At 46.2% G+C, this 20,462-nt stretch overlaps 2 protein-coding genes across 6 annotated transcripts in view; one reads left to right on the plus strand and one right to left on the minus strand.

Annotated features, from left to right (window-relative positions):
• CYREN (cell cycle regulator of NHEJ) overlaps positions 1 to 20,462 on the minus strand; it is a 275,649-nt gene that overhangs the window by 252,297 nt on the left and 2,890 nt on the right. The gene's annotated exons all lie outside the window — the stretch shown is intronic.
• TMEM140 (transmembrane protein 140) lies at positions 1,038 to 20,424 on the plus strand. 3 transcript variants are annotated; one of them, XM_053609412.1, is made up of 2 exons: positions 1,038 to 1,327; positions 18,981 to 20,424. In XM_053609412.1, the coding sequence occupies exon 2, from the start codon at positions 19,005 to 19,007 to the stop codon at positions 19,560 to 19,562; it is 558 nt and encodes a 185-aa protein (XP_053465387.1). In that variant the 5' UTR covers positions 1,038 to 1,327; positions 18,981 to 19,004; the 3' UTR covers positions 19,563 to 20,424. The 3 variants fall into 3 exon arrangements, with proteins under 3 accessions (XP_053465387.1, XP_053465388.1, XP_053465386.1); XM_053609413.1 differs by lacking the exon at positions 1,038 to 1,327 and adding an exon at positions 8,625 to 13,967; XM_053609411.1 differs by lacking the exon at positions 1,038 to 1,327 and having other exon boundaries at positions 16,149 to 20,424.

Below are 20,462 nucleotides of genomic sequence, written 5' to 3' on the forward strand. Positions count from 1 at the left end.
ATTCTCTCAAGTCCCCCAATAGCCATGCAAAGCAGGTACTGTTTTCATTCTGCAGATGAGAAATTGATGCTTAAAGACATTAAGTAACATGCTAATATGTAGCAGAAACTCTCTGAACCCAAAGCCTCTATTCTTCCTTTTTACTAGAGCACCTCACCTCTTTCTAGAGTGTGAGTTTAAATAACTGAGTGGGAGAGGGGAGGATGTAGCAGTTCAAATAATTTCTCCTTTGGGGGAAAGGTAGCAGGAGAGGAAGAAAAACCGTGAAGGATTCCGAAAAATTAGTAGGTAGCTGTTTACAGACTAACCAAGCTTAACCCCCAGATCGAAATTTCCAGCAGGTCATGTGAGCAGACAATTTTTTTTTTTTTTTGTAGAGACAGGGTCTCACTTTATGGCCCTCGGTAGAGTGCCGTGGCATCACACAGCTCACAGCAACCTCCAACTCCTGGGCTTAAGCGATTCTCTTGCCTCAGCCTCCCAAGGGCGCCCGCCACAACGCCTGGCTATGAGCAGACAATTTTTAAACTCTGGCCAGGAGCCTCTACGATCACTAAAATAAAAGCCTTGTTCTGCGCTTATTTTGAAATAAAGTACACGTTCCACCTGTTCCACATGGGCCTAACTATCCTAATGAGAATGCTAAAGAGGCAGTTGTGTCCAGAGAAGCCTGGTCATGATTCCTAAGCTGATTTCAGAAGTGGTGGGACAGATCACTATAGTTGCTTCCCAGGAAAATGCACATAAGTGACCTCGGTCCCCACTGCTGCACTGGTGGGGAGCTTGGACCAGATGATCCTGAAGGTCCCTTCTGAGTAAGAGTCTAGGTTGTGTTTATCTTGGAGTTTAAATCCCTGGGAGCCTTGAGAGTTTTTTGACTTGAGAGTTTTTTGACTACTTTTTTTTCTGGAATTATTGTGGATAGAATCACAACAGTTACCTGGCACTTAAAATCAGTTGCTTTTTTGGCTACAGTATAAGAGAACAACACAGGATAGTGAACAACAAAGTGTTGTTTACCTTCCTTGTTTCTGAAAAGTCACGGGTAACTAGCAAGTTAAGAAACGAAAGTGAAATCAGCTGATAGTGACATCAGTCAGCACAAATGTACCGAAGTTCAGAGAGCTGTTTACTGAGACACAACTGCGAAAGCAGGCGGGCACTGCGAGCCGGGCCGGGCTCAGGACTGCATCTCTGCCATTCCCTCGCCACTGTCCTCCCTCCTGGGGCTGCCATCAGAAAGCCAGAGAGGAGGAAGACCAACCAGACGGCCCTGATTTCCTCCTCCTTTTCATGAGTGTTCCTGTGGGCTCTGAATCTCCTTTGTGTAAGTACCTACACATACTGGCTACTGACATTTTTCTGAATCCTTCGGTTTCTCTTCCTCTCCCCCTCCACCACGGGCTGCCCAGATGCGCACCGCCTCCTAGGACAATTTCGTTTCCTTAGCTATTACACATTCTAGTAATCTGCAGAGGGGGAATAATTGACTGTTCAGTGTTTGTGACCTTCCTTCCCTCTCCTCTGTACGATCTGCCCACTGTACTGTCACGGAAAGGCTTAAACGATGGCACCCAGAGACGAGGTGGCAGTGGGAGTGGAGAAGTTTGGGTCAGCTATATTGAAAGTGGAGATGACCCGCCTGGGCAGTGCAAAGATGGCGTCTGCACCGGGGGCAGTTAGAAACCACTTTTATTTTGGGCTGTAGGGGTGAGCCAGTTCCACAACTTGCCTGTGAAGTTAGGGTCTTTTGGTGTGAATTTCTCAGGCAGTGGGTTAGCCACATCCTTTTTGGCTTAGTAGGAGAGAAGGAGAAGGGGAGAGGAAACGAGTTTTTGTGAGGCTGCGCTAGACCCACAACATTCTCAACTTTGTTAAAAGGGGTGACGGGGACGATGGCCTGTCTTCTGGAACTGCTTCTGCTGGACAGGGTCGTTGTTTTCCTCAGTGGGAAGAGTTATGTGTTGGTAGGGCTGCATGGGTTTGGGGTACATTAGGAGTGTTTGGGGAGTGGTAGGAATTGTGTTGCAACTGTGGCTGACACCTTTTTTACCCTATCTTGAATAAATGAGGACAGGAATTGGATGACGCAGGAGGATTGTGGCAAGGGGGCCCATGAAGGGTAAGATCCAGCATCCCCACAAGCTGTCAAACCAGGGCCTTTCACTTTGAGAGCACAGTGTGTAGCTCGTTCCTGGAGCTGGGTGATGCTCTCTTGGACAAGACGGGGCTTGTTGGTGTAGAAACAGCGTGCCTCCTATAGGAAAGTACAAAGGCTCCCTTCCCCAGCTGTGAGTAGATCCAAACCTCTACAGTTTTGGAGAACACTATAGCTAGGGAGTGCACCTGGCCTTTATGAGTTGTAACTAATCAGAGACTTCAGGGAGGCTTTTGGCCAGCTCAGTGGATATTAGTCAGAACTGGTGGGTCGCAATCCCTAGCAGTCCTAGTGGAGACTCCTGACGTGATGCCTGGGCCTGCCAAGAGAGGGATTAATTGATGGAACGCTTAGCTCTAAGTAAGGTGTGAAAGGGGACCAGAACCTGTTCATTGCCTGGGAGGAGAGCTGTATCAGGGAGCAGAGTACAGGTGCCAGTCCAGTTTGTTGGGAGGCATATAGGTAAAGGTCCCGCATAGGAAAAAGACCCTGGTGTCATCCAGGCAAGTGGAAAAGTTGAAGGAAAGGACCAGTTCTAGAGTTCCGGCATATTTTTCGGGGGCCCTGTCAAAATCCCATATGGAAAAGGTTCCTGCTAGATTGGTGGTATAGGTGGGGGGTAAACAGACTGTGTCTCAGGGAAGAGGTAAAACTTAGTTTGGTCTAGGTCATAAGGGAGATTGTCAGTGAGTAGGGGGACAAAGGGGCAAGAGGCCCGAGTTTCCCCAGAGCTTTTAATCCATGGAAGAAGTAAAGACCAGAGAGAAGGCCTGTCCTAACAGAAAAGGGAGCTCCAGTTTGGGGTGTGGGAACCAGTGAGAGTGGGTGGAGAGCTACAGTAGCCTGGCTGGACAAAGCCCAGGATAGCTCCACACAGAGTTGAGAGGAAAGGGGCGATGGTGAGAGTGACATTACATAATTTCAGGCTGAGAGTTCCTACTGGGCTCCAATGGAGCTGGGCTCTGAATGCAGAGGGGAGCCTGACAGGGCAGAGAGATTACTTTGCCTACAGGCCCCTAGATAGCCCTTTGGGGGGAGATTAGGGGTTCTGAGGCTTGGGTATGCTGCCTGAGAAGGTTGTTAGCTTGTCTTTGATATTCACTGGGGAATTAATTATACGAGGTGATTGAGCAAGAAAAGAAAGCTCTCCCTTTATAAACAGTGTACTTTAAGGAGGCAGGCGCAGAAGCTCAAATTCAAGGTGAGGCAGGTATAGCTGAATAAAAAGTGGGGGAAATATGTAAACAGATCCAGCAACTATATGCTGAGGTGGGGTTACACTTTTTGAGCATTGAATAGGTTAAAGTAAGGGAAGTGTTTAGATAAGCAGGTAAGGAGGGGCCTATTAAAACTGGACAGAACACTGGGGTGGCGCCTGTGGCTCAAGGAGTAGGGCCCCATAATGCCAGAGGTGGTGGGTTCAAACCCAGGCCCAGGCCAAACACTGCAAAAAAAAAAAAAAAATCATGGCACAAAACTGGACAGAACAGGAGAGAAGAGCAGAGGGAGAAGGACAGGAGGTGTCTGGAAAAAAAAAAAAAAGGCATATGGGGCGGTGCCTGTAGCTCAGTGGGTAGGGCGCTAGCCACATACAATGAGGCTGGCAGGTTCGAATCCAGCCCAGGCCAGCTAAACAACAATGACAACTGCAACAAAAAAATAGCCGGGCGTTGTGGCGGGCACCTGTAGTCCAGCTACTTGGGAGGCTGAGGCAAGAGAATCACTTAAGCCCAAGAGTTTGAGGTTGCTGTGAGCTGTGACGCGACAGCACTCTACCCAGGGCGACATAGTGAGACTCTGTCTCAAAAAAAGGCTTAGGATGTTCTTCCACGGGTGATCAGGAAGGATACTTGGAGGAATTCATCAAAGAGGAATCTGAGGACTGCTCTTCAGAGGTTCTGTGGCAGGATATGCAGGGAAATGACCTGGCTGGACAGCAGCTCTGGAGGGGTGAGGAAGCAGTCATCATGTTCATGGTTCCTCAGGTGTTATCTGGAGTTTGAGGGAGGTTGGGCCTGTTAAGGTAGAGCTATACTGGACTACTGGGGTGGAGTAAGGTTTTATTTTTGAGATCTGGAATCAGGTTTGGGGAAACTTGGTTAGCTTAGCTGCTGTAGGGGTGATAAGAAGGACAGCGTATGGCCCTTTCCATGAGAGGGAGAGCCCCTTAGGTGCACTGGAGTGAGTTTTTAAGAGAACTTTGTCTTTGGTTTTAAGTCGGGTCAGGTCAGGTCAGGTTGGGGCAAGGTAAGGTCAGCATGTTTCTGGAGAAGATTTCATAAAGTGTTAAGAGTTGGGAGATAGTCCCCAAGTGGTGAGGAAGGAGGTGACAGGTTTCCTAACAGAAAATTGTAGCCATACATCAGTTCAAAAGGGCTTAGAAGAAAAAGTTTTCTGGGTAGAGTTCTTAAGCGGGTTAAAGCTAGGGGGAGAAGTTGGGGCCAAGGGAGGTGAAGGTTAGCTGAAAGTTTAGGTAGGTGTAACTTTACAGTGGTTCTCAACCTGTGGGTCACGACCCCTTTTAACTGTATTAAAGGGTTGCAGCATTTGGAAGGTTGAGAACCACTGCTTTAGAAGATGGTTAGCTTTCTCTACCTTTCCAGAGGATTGAGGACAGTAAGGAATGTGAAGATTCCAAGCAATGCCTAGGGCATTAGACACCCCTTGGGTTATTTGAAATGTGAAAGTGAAAGTTGGTCCATCATCTGACTGAAGGGAGATGGGAAGGCCAAAATGGGGAATAATTTCTGTCAGCAAAATCTGGACCCCCTCTGGACCCTTCTCTGAAGAGAGAGGGAAGGCTTCGATCCACCCTGAAAAGGTGTCTACAAGAGTGAGAAGGCTTTTCATCTTCTTTACGGGGAGCATGTGTGTGTAATCCATTTGCCAGTCTTGGCCCGGGAGGTGGGCTCCAGCCTGATGTAGTTGGGAGAGGGAAGGGGTGAGGCCTCCCTGGGGGAGGTGGCCTCCTGGATGGTACAGGAGGAGGAGCTCTGTGTTAGAAGACAGTGGAGAGGAGGGCACAGAATTAGAGGGCATAAAAAGGTTTTGAGGGGTTTGGTCCTACATGTAGAGTTGTGTAAGGATTCGTGTGGTTTGGGCTGCAGGGAGGAGAAGTCGGATTTCTTTCATGAACCATCCTTGTGTAGGGAGGTTTTTTTGGAATATTCAGTCTGGGTAGTTCCCTGAAGGCAAGTTTAGTCTGTTTCTGGAGGCCCTTTGTAGTTCTCAGAATGGCTGAGACCAGAATTTGACTTTTTAGCATGATCTCTACCCTGCTTATCTAGACGGGCACACTTCTCCCGACTTTTAAAGACCTTAAAGACCATTGTGGTGAGGTCTTGTTGGGGAGTTTGGGGGAATTTTTAAAATATGAGTTTAGGAAAAGGTGTTCCTCGGGAGTAGCAGGGTGTAAGTGGATGTGTGAGCAGAGGGCTTCAGTGAGACAGGCCATGAATTGGGCAGGATATTCCTGGAGTTCCTACTAACTAAGTTTATCATAATTAAGTGCTTTCAGAATAGAAAAGCCTTTTCTAGGCCCGCTGGGAGGCAGATAATCATGTGTGGACTGATACTGCCAATTAGGACCTGGTAAGGGGATGGCAGGGGCGCCTGGAGCGCTGGTATTGTCAGTAGTGTGGACATTGTGCATGCTGTGGGGACGTTTACCAAAGCCTCTCCCGCTCCTCTGGGAGAAGGGTAGAGTTAATTATCATATGATGGTCATGCCAGGTGAGGCCATAGGATGAAACCAAGTACTGGAATTCCTTTATATACCTAGAGGGATCTGTGGAGAAAAGACCTAGTCCCTTCTCCATCTGTGAAAGTCTCCCAGGGAAAACGGGACATCAACTTGTATTGTTCCTGCAGCACTGGCCACTTCCCAAAGCTGTAAAAGAGGTTCACAGCTCCCTCCACCAGTGACTGTGTGAGTGTAAAGGGATTGGCAGGTGGGAGAAGAGGGAAAGCCTTAGGGTTTGGGGGGAGATTTAGGGGGTGGGAGAATGTAGGAGCCTGGTGGTCAGAAGGATTGGTGACCCTGTGGAGCAAGGAAGATAGGGTGGTAGTTCAGGGGAAGATAAAAAGGGAGGAGTTCGAGTGACGAAGTGCGCGGTGGATTGAGCACAGTTTGCACAGAGGGACGAGAGCGGAGGGAGACAAAGGCCTAAAGATGGGGGATTTCACTCCACCTGCCATTTCTTTGGAGGAAATTATTGAAGTCTTTGAAGATATTAAGGTCAAAGATCCTGTTCTTTATCCAATTTATATTAGGGCCAAGCTACATTGCAATAAAATATGAGCCTTTTTGAGGCCTAATTTCTTATAATACTGAAGAAGACACCCCAGGGGTATTTTGGGATAGAGGGACCAGCTCCAGTTATCTCAGATGTCCTTCCCCTTCCTGGATAAACTTGAGGTTTCCAGGACTCCAGAAGCCTACATTAGGGTCTAGTGCTGGTTCTGAACCAAAAATGAAAAACAAAATGATATGAGGTCCCAGACCCCGAAGGGAGCAGAGCCTTGGACAAAAACCCTCTAATTAGGCATGAATGAATGAGAAAAAAAGAAGTGAGGGGGATGTGATGACAGAAGAGGCCTTGAGCAACTCTAAAGAATGGGTTCTGTTTGAAGGTATTTAAAGACCTCACATTTGAATGGCAGCTGGGGCAAAATCCTCTAGGACTGACAGGTCAGCGGAATCAGATCTGGGCACAATTGGAATCAGGTCTGAGAAAACTGGGGTGACTAGGGCAGTTGGCAGCGAGATGCAGCTAGGCCACCAGCCAGCCAGTCCACCACCAGCTCTGAGTCAGGCACCATACGAAAGGTTAAAACAATGACTCCAGAGAGGAGGCTGTAGCAGCAGTGAAGTTTAGGTCTGGGCAGTACAAAGATGGCATCATTGTCCAGGGGCAGTTAGAGACACTTTTATATGGGGCTTTTGGGTGTGGGCAATGTGCCTGTCAAGTTAGGGTCTTTGGGCATCACCTTCTCAGCGGGTGGGCTAACCAGATCCTTTGTGTCTTTGTCGTAGGAGGAGAGGGGGAGGGGAAAGGGTTTGTGCGTGGCTGTGTTAGGCCCCCCCATATATTGTAAACACTGAATATTGATTTAAATGAAATTAAGATACAACCAATTTGGATAGAGGAAGACAGAAAGCACAACTACAGAACACAAAATTGGGAAGAAGAAAGTTCAATCTTCACCCACTGTAGTTGGGAGGCCATAAACGATGCCTGAAACTGACAAATCTAACCCTTTCCTGTGGGATCCCCTTCCCTCCACTATCTTCGGCATCACCCTGTATGTCTCTGGCCTCAAAATAATGAAGGAAATGTCAGTGTAACTGTTAGAAATACACAGAGTCTTGCACAAATAAAGGCCTTGCTTCGTGGAATGCACCTTTCATCAAAATAGGGAGTTAAACAAAAGTGGGTCACTGACCAGCAATACCTAAACTATTACTCAAAGGTATTTATGACACTATGAAACCTAAAAATACATACAAGATTAAAATTGACAGAAAGGCCTGTCAGAAGGATTGATGACCCTACGGAGCAAGTGTATTGCCTCAAAGAATATAATAAGATCTAAGAAACTTTTATACCCCATGTGATCATTTTTCATGCCCTGATGGAAGTTCATGGTGGGATGTTAGTTTTCCTGGGGCCTGTCAAGATTTTCTTTTTTAAATATGGGTTTAGTTTTGCTAACTTCCATTACAATTCTTCATCGATAAAATCTTCTTTAGGAGAGGCGGGGGAAATGCATATTTCCTACTTTCCCTCTTCTCTCATGATGACAAACGTATGTCTCCGCATGCCTTCCCTCCCACAATGTTATGTCTGAGATTCAGGCCGTGCAAAATTCTTCTTTGAATTTGCATGACTCCCCTTCCTCAAATTTCTTTCCAACCTGGTGTAATAACTAAGGTTGTTTATGATTGTTTTGTAAATTTCACTTTTTCATAAATATAGTACAGAAGTCTGGAAGTATTTCTAATGCAAAAAGAGAACAATTACCTATAATGTCACCACCCAGAAATACCACCGCTAACCTTAACATTTTAAAATTTGTCTGTCTCCTATACATATAGGAGTGCACGTATAGAGTGCACTCACACCCTATAGGATGATTTTATACTTGCTCTTTCTAAAAACTGCGGGTGTTTCATCATCTTGATATGTCATAATTTACTCCTAATATTGGGCATTTAATTTGCTTCCCTTTTTTGTCAAAAATATTCTGTCATGAACATTTCTACCTATGAATCATTGTTTGCACTTCTGATTGCTATGTTAGGGTAGATTTATTAAAGGGGATTACTAGGCCCAGAAGATAGGACTATTAATATCTTTAATGCAGATTGCCAAACTGCCTCCCAGAAAGTCTATACAAATTTTCACATCCACCATCTTTGGGTGAGAATACCAGTTTCACCACACTCTTGGTATCAACAAGTGTTTCCTTTTATTATTATTATTATTAAATCATAACTTTGCACATTGATGCATTTATGGGGTTCAGGGTACTGCTTTGATAGACAATGTGAAATGCTTACATTGAACTAGGTAACACATCCATCACAATTATCCCCATTTCTTAACAACAAGTGTTTTCATCTACAGTTTTGATAGGGAAACTCACAGGTGATTTTACTTGGCATTTTTTTAAATTATATTAGGAAAGATAAAGAATCCTTTTTTATGTTAGTTAACTATGCATTCTTTCTTCTGTGAATTATCTCTTGTGAATTCCTTGTCCCATTTTTATGGAGTAATGCTTTCCTTAACTGTTTGCATGAACATTTTATACATTCAGTATATTAGTTCCTACTTGCAAATATTTGCCAGGCTCACTGACTTTTTATTTTATTTATGTTGTTTTTGGTATATAGAAATCTACATTTTAAAATAGTTAAATCTATGCAATTCTTTGTAGTTTTGATTTGCTTTTGAGTTCAGAATGTTCTAAAAAATACGTTGTCCTCCAGCTGACAACAAACATTATAAAAAATTCTTTTTTGTAAAACTTTTGAAAATTTTCTCATCCATGAATCCAATACCTACATTTTCTAGATCTTTTAAATTTTTTTAGTCTCCTTGTTCATTACATTTCACTCTTGGATCTACATGAAATTTATTTTGGTAGGTGGCGTGAAATAAGGAGCTAAAATAGTTGTTGGGTTCTTTTTTTTTTTTCTCTCTCTCTCTCTCTTTCCATTAGCTAATAAATTGCTTGAGCACTGATTTTAAAAACGTTTTAAGGCCTCAAACCAAATCCCTCTTCTTCAGAGAGGCCTTCCCTGCCCCTCTAACCAAGCCCGTTGCTCTCCCTCACTTTACCTGTTTATTTCCTTCCAGAGCTTTTCAAGAATTATGTATTTAAAAAAATAAGTTGGTGTTTGTCTTCCTGAGTACAAACTTAGTGAAGCAGGTAGCAGGTTTGCCCTAAGTGGCCAGCATTCCCCAGGGCCTCTGACTTAGGGCCGCGTCCAAAATGTGTCACATTAATAGGGTCACAAGATGAAATGCTGACTTCATCACAGAGGGAGGTGGCAAGTGGAGTCTCCTTCATAACTGCAGGACAGAGGGCTGGAGCAGGACCAGCAGGGGACAGCCATGGCAGTCACTATATTCTGTTGATCCTCAAACTCTGCTTTGGACCCCAGGAATCACAACTCCCCATAAACCAGAATGTAGGGTCCTGACAATAAAAACCAAATGAGGATAGGTTCCCCGGTTTGTAGTGATTTTCTTATTTTTAAAGATTCTTTTCTCTCTCTAAATTTTTTGTAACCTTTGCTCTCAGCTGAATGATCTGCTAGTGAAGGCTAATAAGCAACAAAACAATTGCACAAATAGCAAGTTAATATTAATGGAACCACTTAAACAGCTATTGCAATGGCTTGTTGTACGCGTGAGTGCTTGGACTTTGTATCACAGGCTCATGGTATAGTCCTATTTCTGCTGGTAAAGCTGTTATTGTTTTTATATTTACATGGAAGAATTAAGTAGATTAAACATCATACTGCCCCATAAAGAGCTTGGTCATGGGAATGGCCATCTACAGAGCACAGTGAAATCCAGGAGCTGCCACCATGTAAACACATTGCAGCAGAGTTGTGGTAGCCTGGTTTTGAGAAATTGGAACCTGGACTCAGGTTTCTGCCAAAGGAAATATGACACATTTCCCTTTCTTCTTCCCTTTTTATTTTTGTGAGAGTCACACCCAAACCACGAATGTGCTGATGTTAAATATGTTCAGCCAGAAGGATTTTGGCCAGGCCTGGTAGCCTCCCCTGACAAGTCAGCCTTCACCCTTGCTCTGTACCTTGGCAAATTCTGTTGCTCCCACTTTATTCTGCTAATCCTTCCTTCCCTGTGCTCCTCTTCTCTGTCCATTCACGGTACATACCTCCACCTGTACGGCACTGGTCTCCTTCCCTCACTTCCCTTTTCTCTCCCAAACCATTGCTGCAGCGTCACGATCATCCGAGCCTGAACCAGGCCATAATCTGTTTACACACATGTGAACTCATTGCAGTCCCACCACAGCCCCTGATGAAGTGACAGCCAATGTGTCACAGGGGAGGGTGTGAGGCCTGGGCCCACGGTCACACAACTAGGGACAGAACAGCAACATGCACCCAGGAGGTCTGGCTCTACAGCCCTGTTCCTCACCATTGTGTTCTGCTACCTCTCAGCGCCTGGAGTCCTTGCCCCAAATGTACAGGGGCCAGCTCCCCAAAGGTCAGCTCTGGAGTGGATGCAGCCCTACCTGCCTCCCTAAGATCTCACCACTGTCAGGCTCTGTGGCCCTGGCCTTAACTTCTCTGAGCCTCAGTTTCCTCACTGTAATAACAATAATTTAAATCATACTTAATAAGCAATGTTCTAAGTATACTACATAAAGTATCTCATTTAATTTCCTTAAGTACAAAGTAAGTTCTATAATTAAACTTACTTTACAGATCAGAAAACTGAGCAGAGGGATGTAAATGAACTAAGGTGAAACAGCTGGAAAGTGGAAGCCTACACATAACTTTGAAGTCCATGCTCAGAACCCACATTCCAAACCTTCTCCACTGCTTGGAATGGGAGTCATGATCATACCACAGCATGGGGTCAAGGAGAAGATGAAAGGAGCCAGTGCACGTAAGGGCCCAGGCCCTGGGGACGTGTGCCCTGTTAGAGGCAGGTCCTTAGCACTCAGGACAGTGAGCCAACCCCTGGCTGGAGGAACTTGCACAAGTTACTGATCCTCAAGAGGTCTGTTTTCTCCTCTGGAAAATGAAAATGAAAATAGTGGTGGCTCACGCCTATAATCCTAGCACTCGGGGAGGCCGAGGAGGCTGAGGTGGGTAGATCACCTCAGGAGTTCCAGACCAGCCTGAACAAGGGCAGGACCCCCATCTCTACTAAAAATAGAAAACTAGCCGGGCATTGTGGTAGGTGCCTGCAGTCCCCAGCTACTCAGGAGGCTGAGGCAAGAGGATCGCTTGAGTCTAGGAAGATCTCTTTGAGGTTGCTGTGAGCTATGATGCCACCATGTTCTACCCAGGGTGACAGAGTAAGACTCTGTCTCAAAAAAGAAAAAATAAAAAGAACAAGAAAATAATAAATATACCCCCATGGAGTTGTGAAAAGCTGATAAAATTAATACCTGTTAAGTGCTTGGTACAGGGCCTGGCACACAGTAAGAGCTCAAGAGATTCTGAGGCCTGTGTTCAATTATTAACAAGCCTCAATAAAGTCAGATTCCTTCTCAAACCCCCTCTCAGATGCTTCCACTGACGAAGGAGACTTCTCAAACTCCTCCCCTCCCTGAAGGCTTCCTTGGTCCTTTTTTGGCTTCCTTAAACCATTAATGAAAGAAAGGCTCTAAGAACTTCATGTTCTTTTAATTTCAACAAAAACTTCTGTTCTGTTTGGTGGCAACTGAGGGTCTACTCATCGTCTCCAGCGTTCTCAAAGTCATCTACTCTTAAAGCAGCAGGCTGGGATGACATGGTGGAAACGTACACTTAGGAGACAGGGAGAACTAAACAGAGAGAGAAGACCCAGGACAGAGAATTGGGTCACGGAAATAAACAGAGAGCAGTTCAGGGGAAGCCATGTGTGCCACACTGGCAGCCCTCCAGTCACTCTGTGTCATTGAGGAGGCATTTGTGAGAGCCTCCTAGGTGCCAGGTGCAGCCTTGGGGTTGGGGACAGAACAGGAAAAGACAGATGTTAGAGAGTTGATGACGACAGATGATAGACACCCGACATGAATAATGAAAGTTCTTCCTGTCACGGAGTTTACACTCTGCTGGAAACAGAGGGGAGTAAGCAAACTACAGTAGAACTTCTGTAAGCTGACCCCCCCACCCCAGGCACTGTAACAAACTGGTCAGCATATGGAAGAGGGCAGCATAAGGAACTAGGCCCACTGACTGACTGACACATACATGTGGTGCATGTCCAGTCTGTGCAAATCAGGTCATCTCGAGGAGGTGGCCAGCGATGGAGGTTTGAGTGCACTCACACTATTAGGTGGAGGGACGTGCTCTAGAGGAAGAGCAGCCAGTGCCACATGCAGAGTGGAGTGTTGCAATTTTTAAAATGCTAACCAGAGACAGTCTCCCTGAGTAAGGGACATTGGAACAGAGACCTAACGCAGGTGAGGGAGGGAGACAGGAGGGGAAACCTATGCTGAATAGACAAGCCTTCCAGAGAGAGCAATGTCGAGTACAAAAGTCAAGAGCTTGCCCAAGGTTTTCGGAAAATACCAAAGAAGCGGTTGGATCAGGAGCTGAGGGAGAAGAGAGCAAGGAGTTTAAGAAGTAACATGTGCAGTGTCAGCGTCCCGGCATTCTCTTCCTAAAGAAGCAGGAAGAACATCATGTCATGTCGTGCATGTTGCTGAGAAGCAGGGCCTCCCTGCTCGCAAGAGTCTTTCTTGGTAGCCAATTCCAGACTGTGAACGCCTGTCAGATACAGAGGATGTGACATTATTCACTGGTGGGGAAATTCACATGTTCCCATCGAGCCCCCGTCCTCCTGCAAAAGGAAGCCTAAGGGAAGGGGACTTTCTCTAGCAGCAACCCACGCCTCTCCACTTCACTGGGCACATCGTAAGGATTTATGCTACCTACAATGAGTGAAATAGAATTTCCACTGGTGGAGGCTGAGCTACCATATAACACGAAAGACAGTGTGGGTGCACTGTGAGGCTAGCCTTGTCTGAAAGGCAAAGCCTGTGAGGGCCCCATTAATGAAGAGGCATGCAGGTGCGGGGCGGAAGGCAAGAGACTACATAAGCCCACCTCTGTATAAAGTCTGGTTACTCAACATCATTAGACATTCGCATAGGAAAACCGAATTGAAGAAACAGAATGAGGGGTTTTTTGTTTGTGTTTGTTTTCTATATAAGAAAAGCAAAGAAGAAAGGGGGTTTTGTAAGGATCTCAAATATTGGGGTAAGAATGTACCAAGTAAAGCCACAATTAGGAGCAGTGACAAATCAGAAGTTACAAATAATTATATGATCAATATTTGTGTACAATAGAGTTATATCACATTTATGCTAATACGTGTAGATATTTTAGCATGTAAAGAAAAAAGTGCAAAGTATGCCTGGAAGATGGATTGGAGCTACAAACTTTCCTCTCTATGAAAAGGAACACCAGGGACTATGGGTGGTTTGTAAATTTCATTTTGATTCTTCAACTCAAAAGAATAAGTGGTATTTCAGCCAGGTGAAGTAAGTCAAAAGCAAGAACTGTCTTCCTGCTCACTGCACCCTTCTCAGCTACTCCTAACGGGTAAGAAGTGGCTCCTCCTTAGCCTGGTGCAATTCCCATTGATGGGCAGGGCTGGAATCTAAGAGCGGAAGTTCTCCAGTTCATCCTATGGCTTTGCCAGGTACCCAGCACCACAGGCAGCCAGAGAGATTTTAATGCAACAAGCTGCCAGAATTCTATTTGTCCCTCAGTCACATCCTTATGAAAGTTTCTCTTTTTTACTATGAACCTGGAAAGAACATAATTTAGAATTAAATGATACAATACTAGGATACTTTCTGCCCACCATTCCTTTCTCCTTTGTTAGTATGAAAATGTTAGAGATACTTAAACAATCAAAACCTGCCTCAAATTAATCTCCTGAGAACACTTTTTCGTCTATGTCCTTAATCAGGAATGTGCTTTCCCTCTGAGCAGAAATTATCTCCCTCCTAAGGCCCTGCTCACACCGTGGCTCTCAGTGACAACCGTCACACCCTCGGAGAAACCTGGAGTCTAAAGCTGTGTCACACTGTGGCTCTCAGTGACAACCGTCACACCCTCGGAGAAACCTGGAGTCTAAAGCTGTGTTTCAGTTCAGGGGATCTAGAGGAGCAAAAAGTTTATGTTTTCCTGTGACAATCATGATGACTTTTAAAAGGTAAACAGTCTATTTATAAAAGGCTCATACAGATCAACAAACAAAAACTAAAACTCAAAATGATTTTTTTTTTAAAGCAGAAGAACAGATAGCACTTCACAAAAGAAATACAGATGGTCAACAAACACTTGAAAATGTTAAACTTTACTAATGAAAGAAAAAAATAACTGATTCATCATTTGTCACTGTCCAAGATTAAAAGACTCAAGAATATGTAACACTAGGGAGGATGAGATAAGCATTCTCTTAAACTGCGGCTGGAGGGATAAATTGATTCACAAACATATTCACCCTAGCATTATTCATAATTGAAAGGTTTACAGGATGGCACCCAGAGACTAGGCCGCAGCACAGATAATCAGGCCAGGTTTATTAAAGGCAAGGGTGACCCGCCTGGGAAGTGCGAAGATGGTGTCTGTGCCAGAGGGCAGTTAAAGACCACTTTTATATGGTGCTGTAGGGGTAGTCGAATTCCACAGCTTGCCAGTAAAGTTAAGGTCTTTTGGCCGGCACTTTCAGGGGGTGGGATGGCCAGATCCTTGTGCCTTTGTCTTAGGAGGAGAGGAGAAGGGGGAGGGAAGAAGAGTTTCTGTGTGGCCGCGTTAGGCCCCCCAGCAATAATGATATAACGCATATGTAAAAACTACGAACTATGATACAGCTCTATGCAATCCTCAAAGGTAGTGTTCAGGAAACATTTCTAGTTCATGAGACGACACTCATGAAGTGGGATACAAACATGTCCATATGATCCCAACTACATAAAGCAACATTATAGAAAGAAATGTGCTGCTAAGAGTGCTCATTTTATGACTTGAAGTCACAGAAAACTTTTTGTCTTTTCTCTACATTTCCACGTATTTCCTAGCTTTCTGCGATCAGCACGTATTTATTATAAACAGGAAAAGGTTAATCTAAAAATGGCCACAGTGACTCAGCAGTTTCCCTTTTGCCCTCTGAAGGAAGCAGTGGCTTATCATTAAAGGGAATTAAAAAGCTGGTTGTGGTGAGAGCCCCATTACCAAGGTAGTGAAAAACCAAGAAAAACAGGTCTGCTGTTGGGGCAGCACAGGAGAAGAGTGTGGCCGGCTTCCAACCAAAGATGCACCTGTTGTCTCCAGGAAACACTTGGGAAAGGAAGCAAGAACCGGCATCCATCCTTTCCACACTTGAGTTCCCACGTGAAACATCCGGCCATCCCAGCCCTGGGCTGCACGTGTGTGCAACACAAACCACAGCCCACATGCAAGAGCTCTGCTGTCCCGTTAAGATGTGCAGCTAAGACATGGGCCCAGAAGAACTCAAGGAGAATGAACGGCATCTTCATTCACTCATTCATGACAAAAAAAAAAGCACCTATTGTGTATAGAAAAAGATAGTGTTCCTCAGAGAGGTCGCGTTCTGGTGGAGCCTATGGTACATTCTAATTATGGCTGAACAGTGTGGGCTGAAAATAGGGCTGGGGAGCACTGAAGGTGGGCAGGATGGCACAAAGCAAGAGAGGAGGCCGGGCCTCCAGAGAGACCCGTGAGCCCCAAGTCCCACCAGCTGGTGGGCCGGAGCTGGGACCGACATAAAGACGGAAAAAGAAAGGCAACCAGGGGCTGCTCCCCTCTTCCTTCTCATGCCTGGTCCGGGGCTTCTTGGCTTATTACTTTGTTCCACTCTCCACTTAAAAACCCCAAAGGTCAGCTGAGAGCAAATGAGGAAGTCAAAACAAAGGCTGCCGGCGCCTGGCAAGGTCAGGCGAGGTGGCTGATGCAATCTCTCCTCTGAGCAGTCACGTTCATCTTTTCAAAACTGAGTTCTTCTTTCAGGGTAAAAATGTTTAATGATAGTGATTTTTTGGATGCCCAGTGTAACAGGATTCCAACAGGAGAAACGAGAAGGTGCATTCAGACAAAGGCCCCCCAGCCCCCTTGGTTCTTGGACAGTAAAGCCGTGTCAAACCTTATTTTCTACGCACAGTGGTGTGAATTGGTGTTCCATCCTAGAAATCCATCCCGCACCCTAAAATGTCCTTTAAAAAAAATCATTAAAAACATAGATACAGCCTTTTACAAGCACATTTGTTAAATATGTAAAACCATACCAAATGTGTTTCTGCTGGGAATCTTTTCCCCAACCACAGACCAGACTGGTTAAAACTCCTCATCATACCAGCCTAATACTATATGGGCTACCTGTTTAAGTCCCGATAAATCCATCATTGGTCCAAGAATTGTCCAACTACATTCAAACAGGGATCTTCAGCCTCTCCAGCCTCCAGGGCCTTTGAGCAGTAGCGCTGAGGACAGGACTCCTCCCTGAGTGTCCCCTCTGGGCTCTGAGAGGTTCTGGCATAGAACCCATGTAAGGGTTGCAAGAAAGGAGAGGAAGACAAAGACTTTAATAAAGGGGAATGGAGACTGAGCAGCCATCAGCTCACTTCCATAGGGCTGCAAAAGGCTTTTATTAGTTTTATCAGTGTAGCTGGAATGGGGAGTGAGCCCCAAGTACCACCTGGGGCTCTTCTCTAGAGCGGGTCAGGATATGGGTCTATTCTCAGGATTAGGGGCAGGATATGAATAGGATGTTTCCAGGAACTCTGGCCTTGAGGACCTCCAGTCATCAGGGAAGACGACTGCTAGTTTTTGACCTGACTTTCTAAAATGGCTACACTCCTGTCAGGTTTGAAAAATTCCTTTCCCACAGGCTCCTCTGGAGCAGAAGCCACGGATGGAGCCAGGTAGACTGTCCAGTGCTGCTGGGGCCCAGATCAGCAGCATCCAAGGTGAGGCTGTAGCAGAGTGGAGCCCTCACTGTCCCTATAGGCTCCTGCTCGCCACCAGCCAGGGCTCTGCCAAAAGGCTCCCTGGTAAATGTTCATTCTCGTTTTGGGCACACTTGCTGGAGCAACCCTCTCTCTCAGCCCTGTCCCACGTTCTTTTGTTCCATTTGGTCCCTTTCTGTTCTTGTGGAATAAATGTGATCAGACTGACCCTCTGGTCAGCCTTGGGAAAGAGGAGGGGGCCGTTCCCCTGAGAAGTCCCCTCAGAAGTTGACCAGGACTGCATTGTCTCCAAGTCCCTCCCCAAGGCCACCACTCTCCTCACTGCTGACACCACATGGCCCTGTGGGCCGGGGCTTGCAGGCCACTCTGGATCCTGACCCCAGTGCTCTGTGCTGCTCATCTCTTCCAGATGTGTAAGAGATACTGTTTCATCCCACATTGCTAAACAGACATAAAGCAGACTGCTACTTCAGAGGCCAACTTGATGAAGCCCTTCTGATTAAAAAAGCAATGAAAAGATTTTTTGAAAGAATGAGAGTGTAGAGAAATGACTTTTCTGTACAACTGGAGGAACTATAAATACCAAGTTTTCCGTAGGTCAGTTCAGTGCAGGAAGCACGCTAAAGGTATTTCTCCTTTTGACCCAGTGATTGCTTTTTTAGGTATTCTGCCTAAAGAAAAATCAGATTCCACACCAGGCTCATCCAAGCAATGGACAATTCCATGATAGGAACTATTATGCAGTTATTAACTGTTTTGTAAGAATATGCAACAGCTTTTAACATTTTAAAATGTTCACCATAGCCAGTGGGAAAAGGCATTATGTTCAACAGCATGATTAAATTGGTAAGAGAGTAACAGTAGTTCTGTGTGGTGGTGGGATAAAAGGTAACTTTTTATTTCTTTTAAAAATATGTTCTAAGTTTTCTATAATTAACATATATCACTGTTGTTAAGAAAAATTGTAGACTTTTAAAAGTAATGAGGACTATCATGTGATCTCATCACCAGCTGACATCCTGACCCAGTAATGAGTTCCCCCAAGCAGAGCAGATGATACTCAACAGTGGGTGGGGCTGGGCTCCACCCAGGCTCATCCAAAATGAGCTGCATCGCTTGGAAAACACACCAGCCTGGCCTCCAGCACATAAGTCCTGCTTTGGTTGATTTATGGTCCCACAATGGGTAGTTTTTATAGCAATCCTGGTGACTGTCACGCAACCAGGGCAAAACCTGGCACCCTTCTCCACCTTCGGGTCCCCAATAAAAGTGAGCCTTATCCTTTATCCTTCACCTCAAAGGACCCTGGATAAGGATCAGAGAAACTCCCTCATAAACCTTCCCAGAGCCTTGTTTTTGTTGTACTTGGGCTGCAGCAAAGCCTTGGGTCAAAGGTCACTTCAGTTAAGTCAGGTCAGGCCTCCAAAGCTGCCTGGGAGAGATTTTCCTCCTGACCTCAAACCAGACAGACAGCTGACAATGTACCAAGAGGGTCCTGCCTGTAGGCCACCTCAGATGTCCCGTCCTTGGTGGTGGGCACAGTAGGAGGGAAGAGTTTGCTGTGCATTTTTGTGACATGCCACAGGGAGAGCTGGACACTGACAGTGTGACTTCCGCACAGGTCCCCCTGCAAAGGGCCACAGAGATGGCCATCCCAAGACCACGGTGCAGCAAACACCTGCCGTTCCTGTGTATCCTGGGCCTCACAGTCATGGTCCCCTCTCTGCTGTTCTACGCTCTGCTCTGGAAGGCTGGCAACCTCACTGACCTGTCCAATCTGAGAATTGGCTTCTACAACTTCTGCCTGTGGAACGAGGACACCAGCTCACTACAGTGTCTCCAGTTCCCTGAGCTCGAGGCCCTGGGGATTCCTCGGGTTGGACTGGCCCTGGCCAGGGTTGGGGTGTATGGGGCTCTAGTGCTCACCCTCTTTGCCCCCCTGTCTCTCCTCCTGGCCTGGTGCAACAGTGACAAGGGACAGTGGCAGCTGGCTGTGGGCTTCCTGGCGGCGGCCTCCGTGCTGTTGGCCAGTGGCCTGGGCCTCTTCCTCTCTTACGTGTGGAAGTGGGTCAGGCTCTCCCTCCTAGGGCCTGGGTTTCTAGCTCTGGGCTGTGCCCAGGCCGTACTTATCTTCTTGATTATGGCTGCAGTTGCATTCCCTCCCAGAGCTGAGAAAGACAAGAGCCGGCTTGAGAGCTGCTAGGCCTGTGGGGAGGCTACTTGATGCAGCGGTTCAGTTCCAACTGCAGAGACAGTGACATGCCTCCTCCACTGTCTTATTTCGTAGCTAATGCAGATGGATCCCCATGCAGAGGAGGGGCTCCCAGCACTGAGGAGGCGAACAGGTGGTAAGGGAGGCTGGGGTACCTGCGGCTTCTTAGTGCAGGACAGTTTGTCCTTCAGAACTTCCAAGGACACCCTAAAACCACGCAGCTCACTGTCACATGAATTCCAGCTTTAATTAACCCATCCGAGCAGCTCTTACTCTACCCTCAGGAGTGGGGAGAGGGAAGCATTCCTGTCCTGTGCCAGACTTCTGGGCCGATTTGCCAAATGCCAAAATGGAACCCAGAGAAGGTTTATGGCCACAAATGGGAATATTAAAAGAGAGAGCACCACGGTGGCCCTTGGGCCCAGGTTAACAAGCTTTTGCTCCTCTGTGGGGAATGGGCTGAGATGAGCCTCTCCCCAGGACTCTACTGCAAAAGGCCCAGGAATGTTCTGACAAACTCCACAAAGACAGAACATAGGGGCACAAAAAGAAGCCTTGGTGGCTTTGAAGGCTCCTGAACCTAAAAGGGCAGAGTAGTCGCTGGTAAATTGTTCCTATGATAGACCAGGAGTACATCAAATCCTGGGCAGGGGAACGTGACCAGAACAAAGGGCTATACACACACGATGCCACATCCCACTTCTCAACCAGAACTGGGAAGGCTGTAACCATGACTTACACAAGGGGAATTTCGTGCATTTTTCAGCACCTGTATGTTGGAAAATCTGTATGACGTGTGATTTACTCATTCTGTGCCTGTCCATAGCCACCAAATACAGAGGCAGAAATGTGAGCTCTGGTGTGATTTCTCATCCTCGGCACCTCCTCCTG

Source organism: Nycticebus coucang, chromosome 11 (genome assembly GCF_027406575.1).
Source record: "Nycticebus coucang isolate mNycCou1 chromosome 11, mNycCou1.pri, whole genome shotgun sequence".
Taxonomy (NCBI): domain Eukaryota; kingdom Metazoa; phylum Chordata; class Mammalia; order Primates; family Lorisidae; genus Nycticebus; species Nycticebus coucang.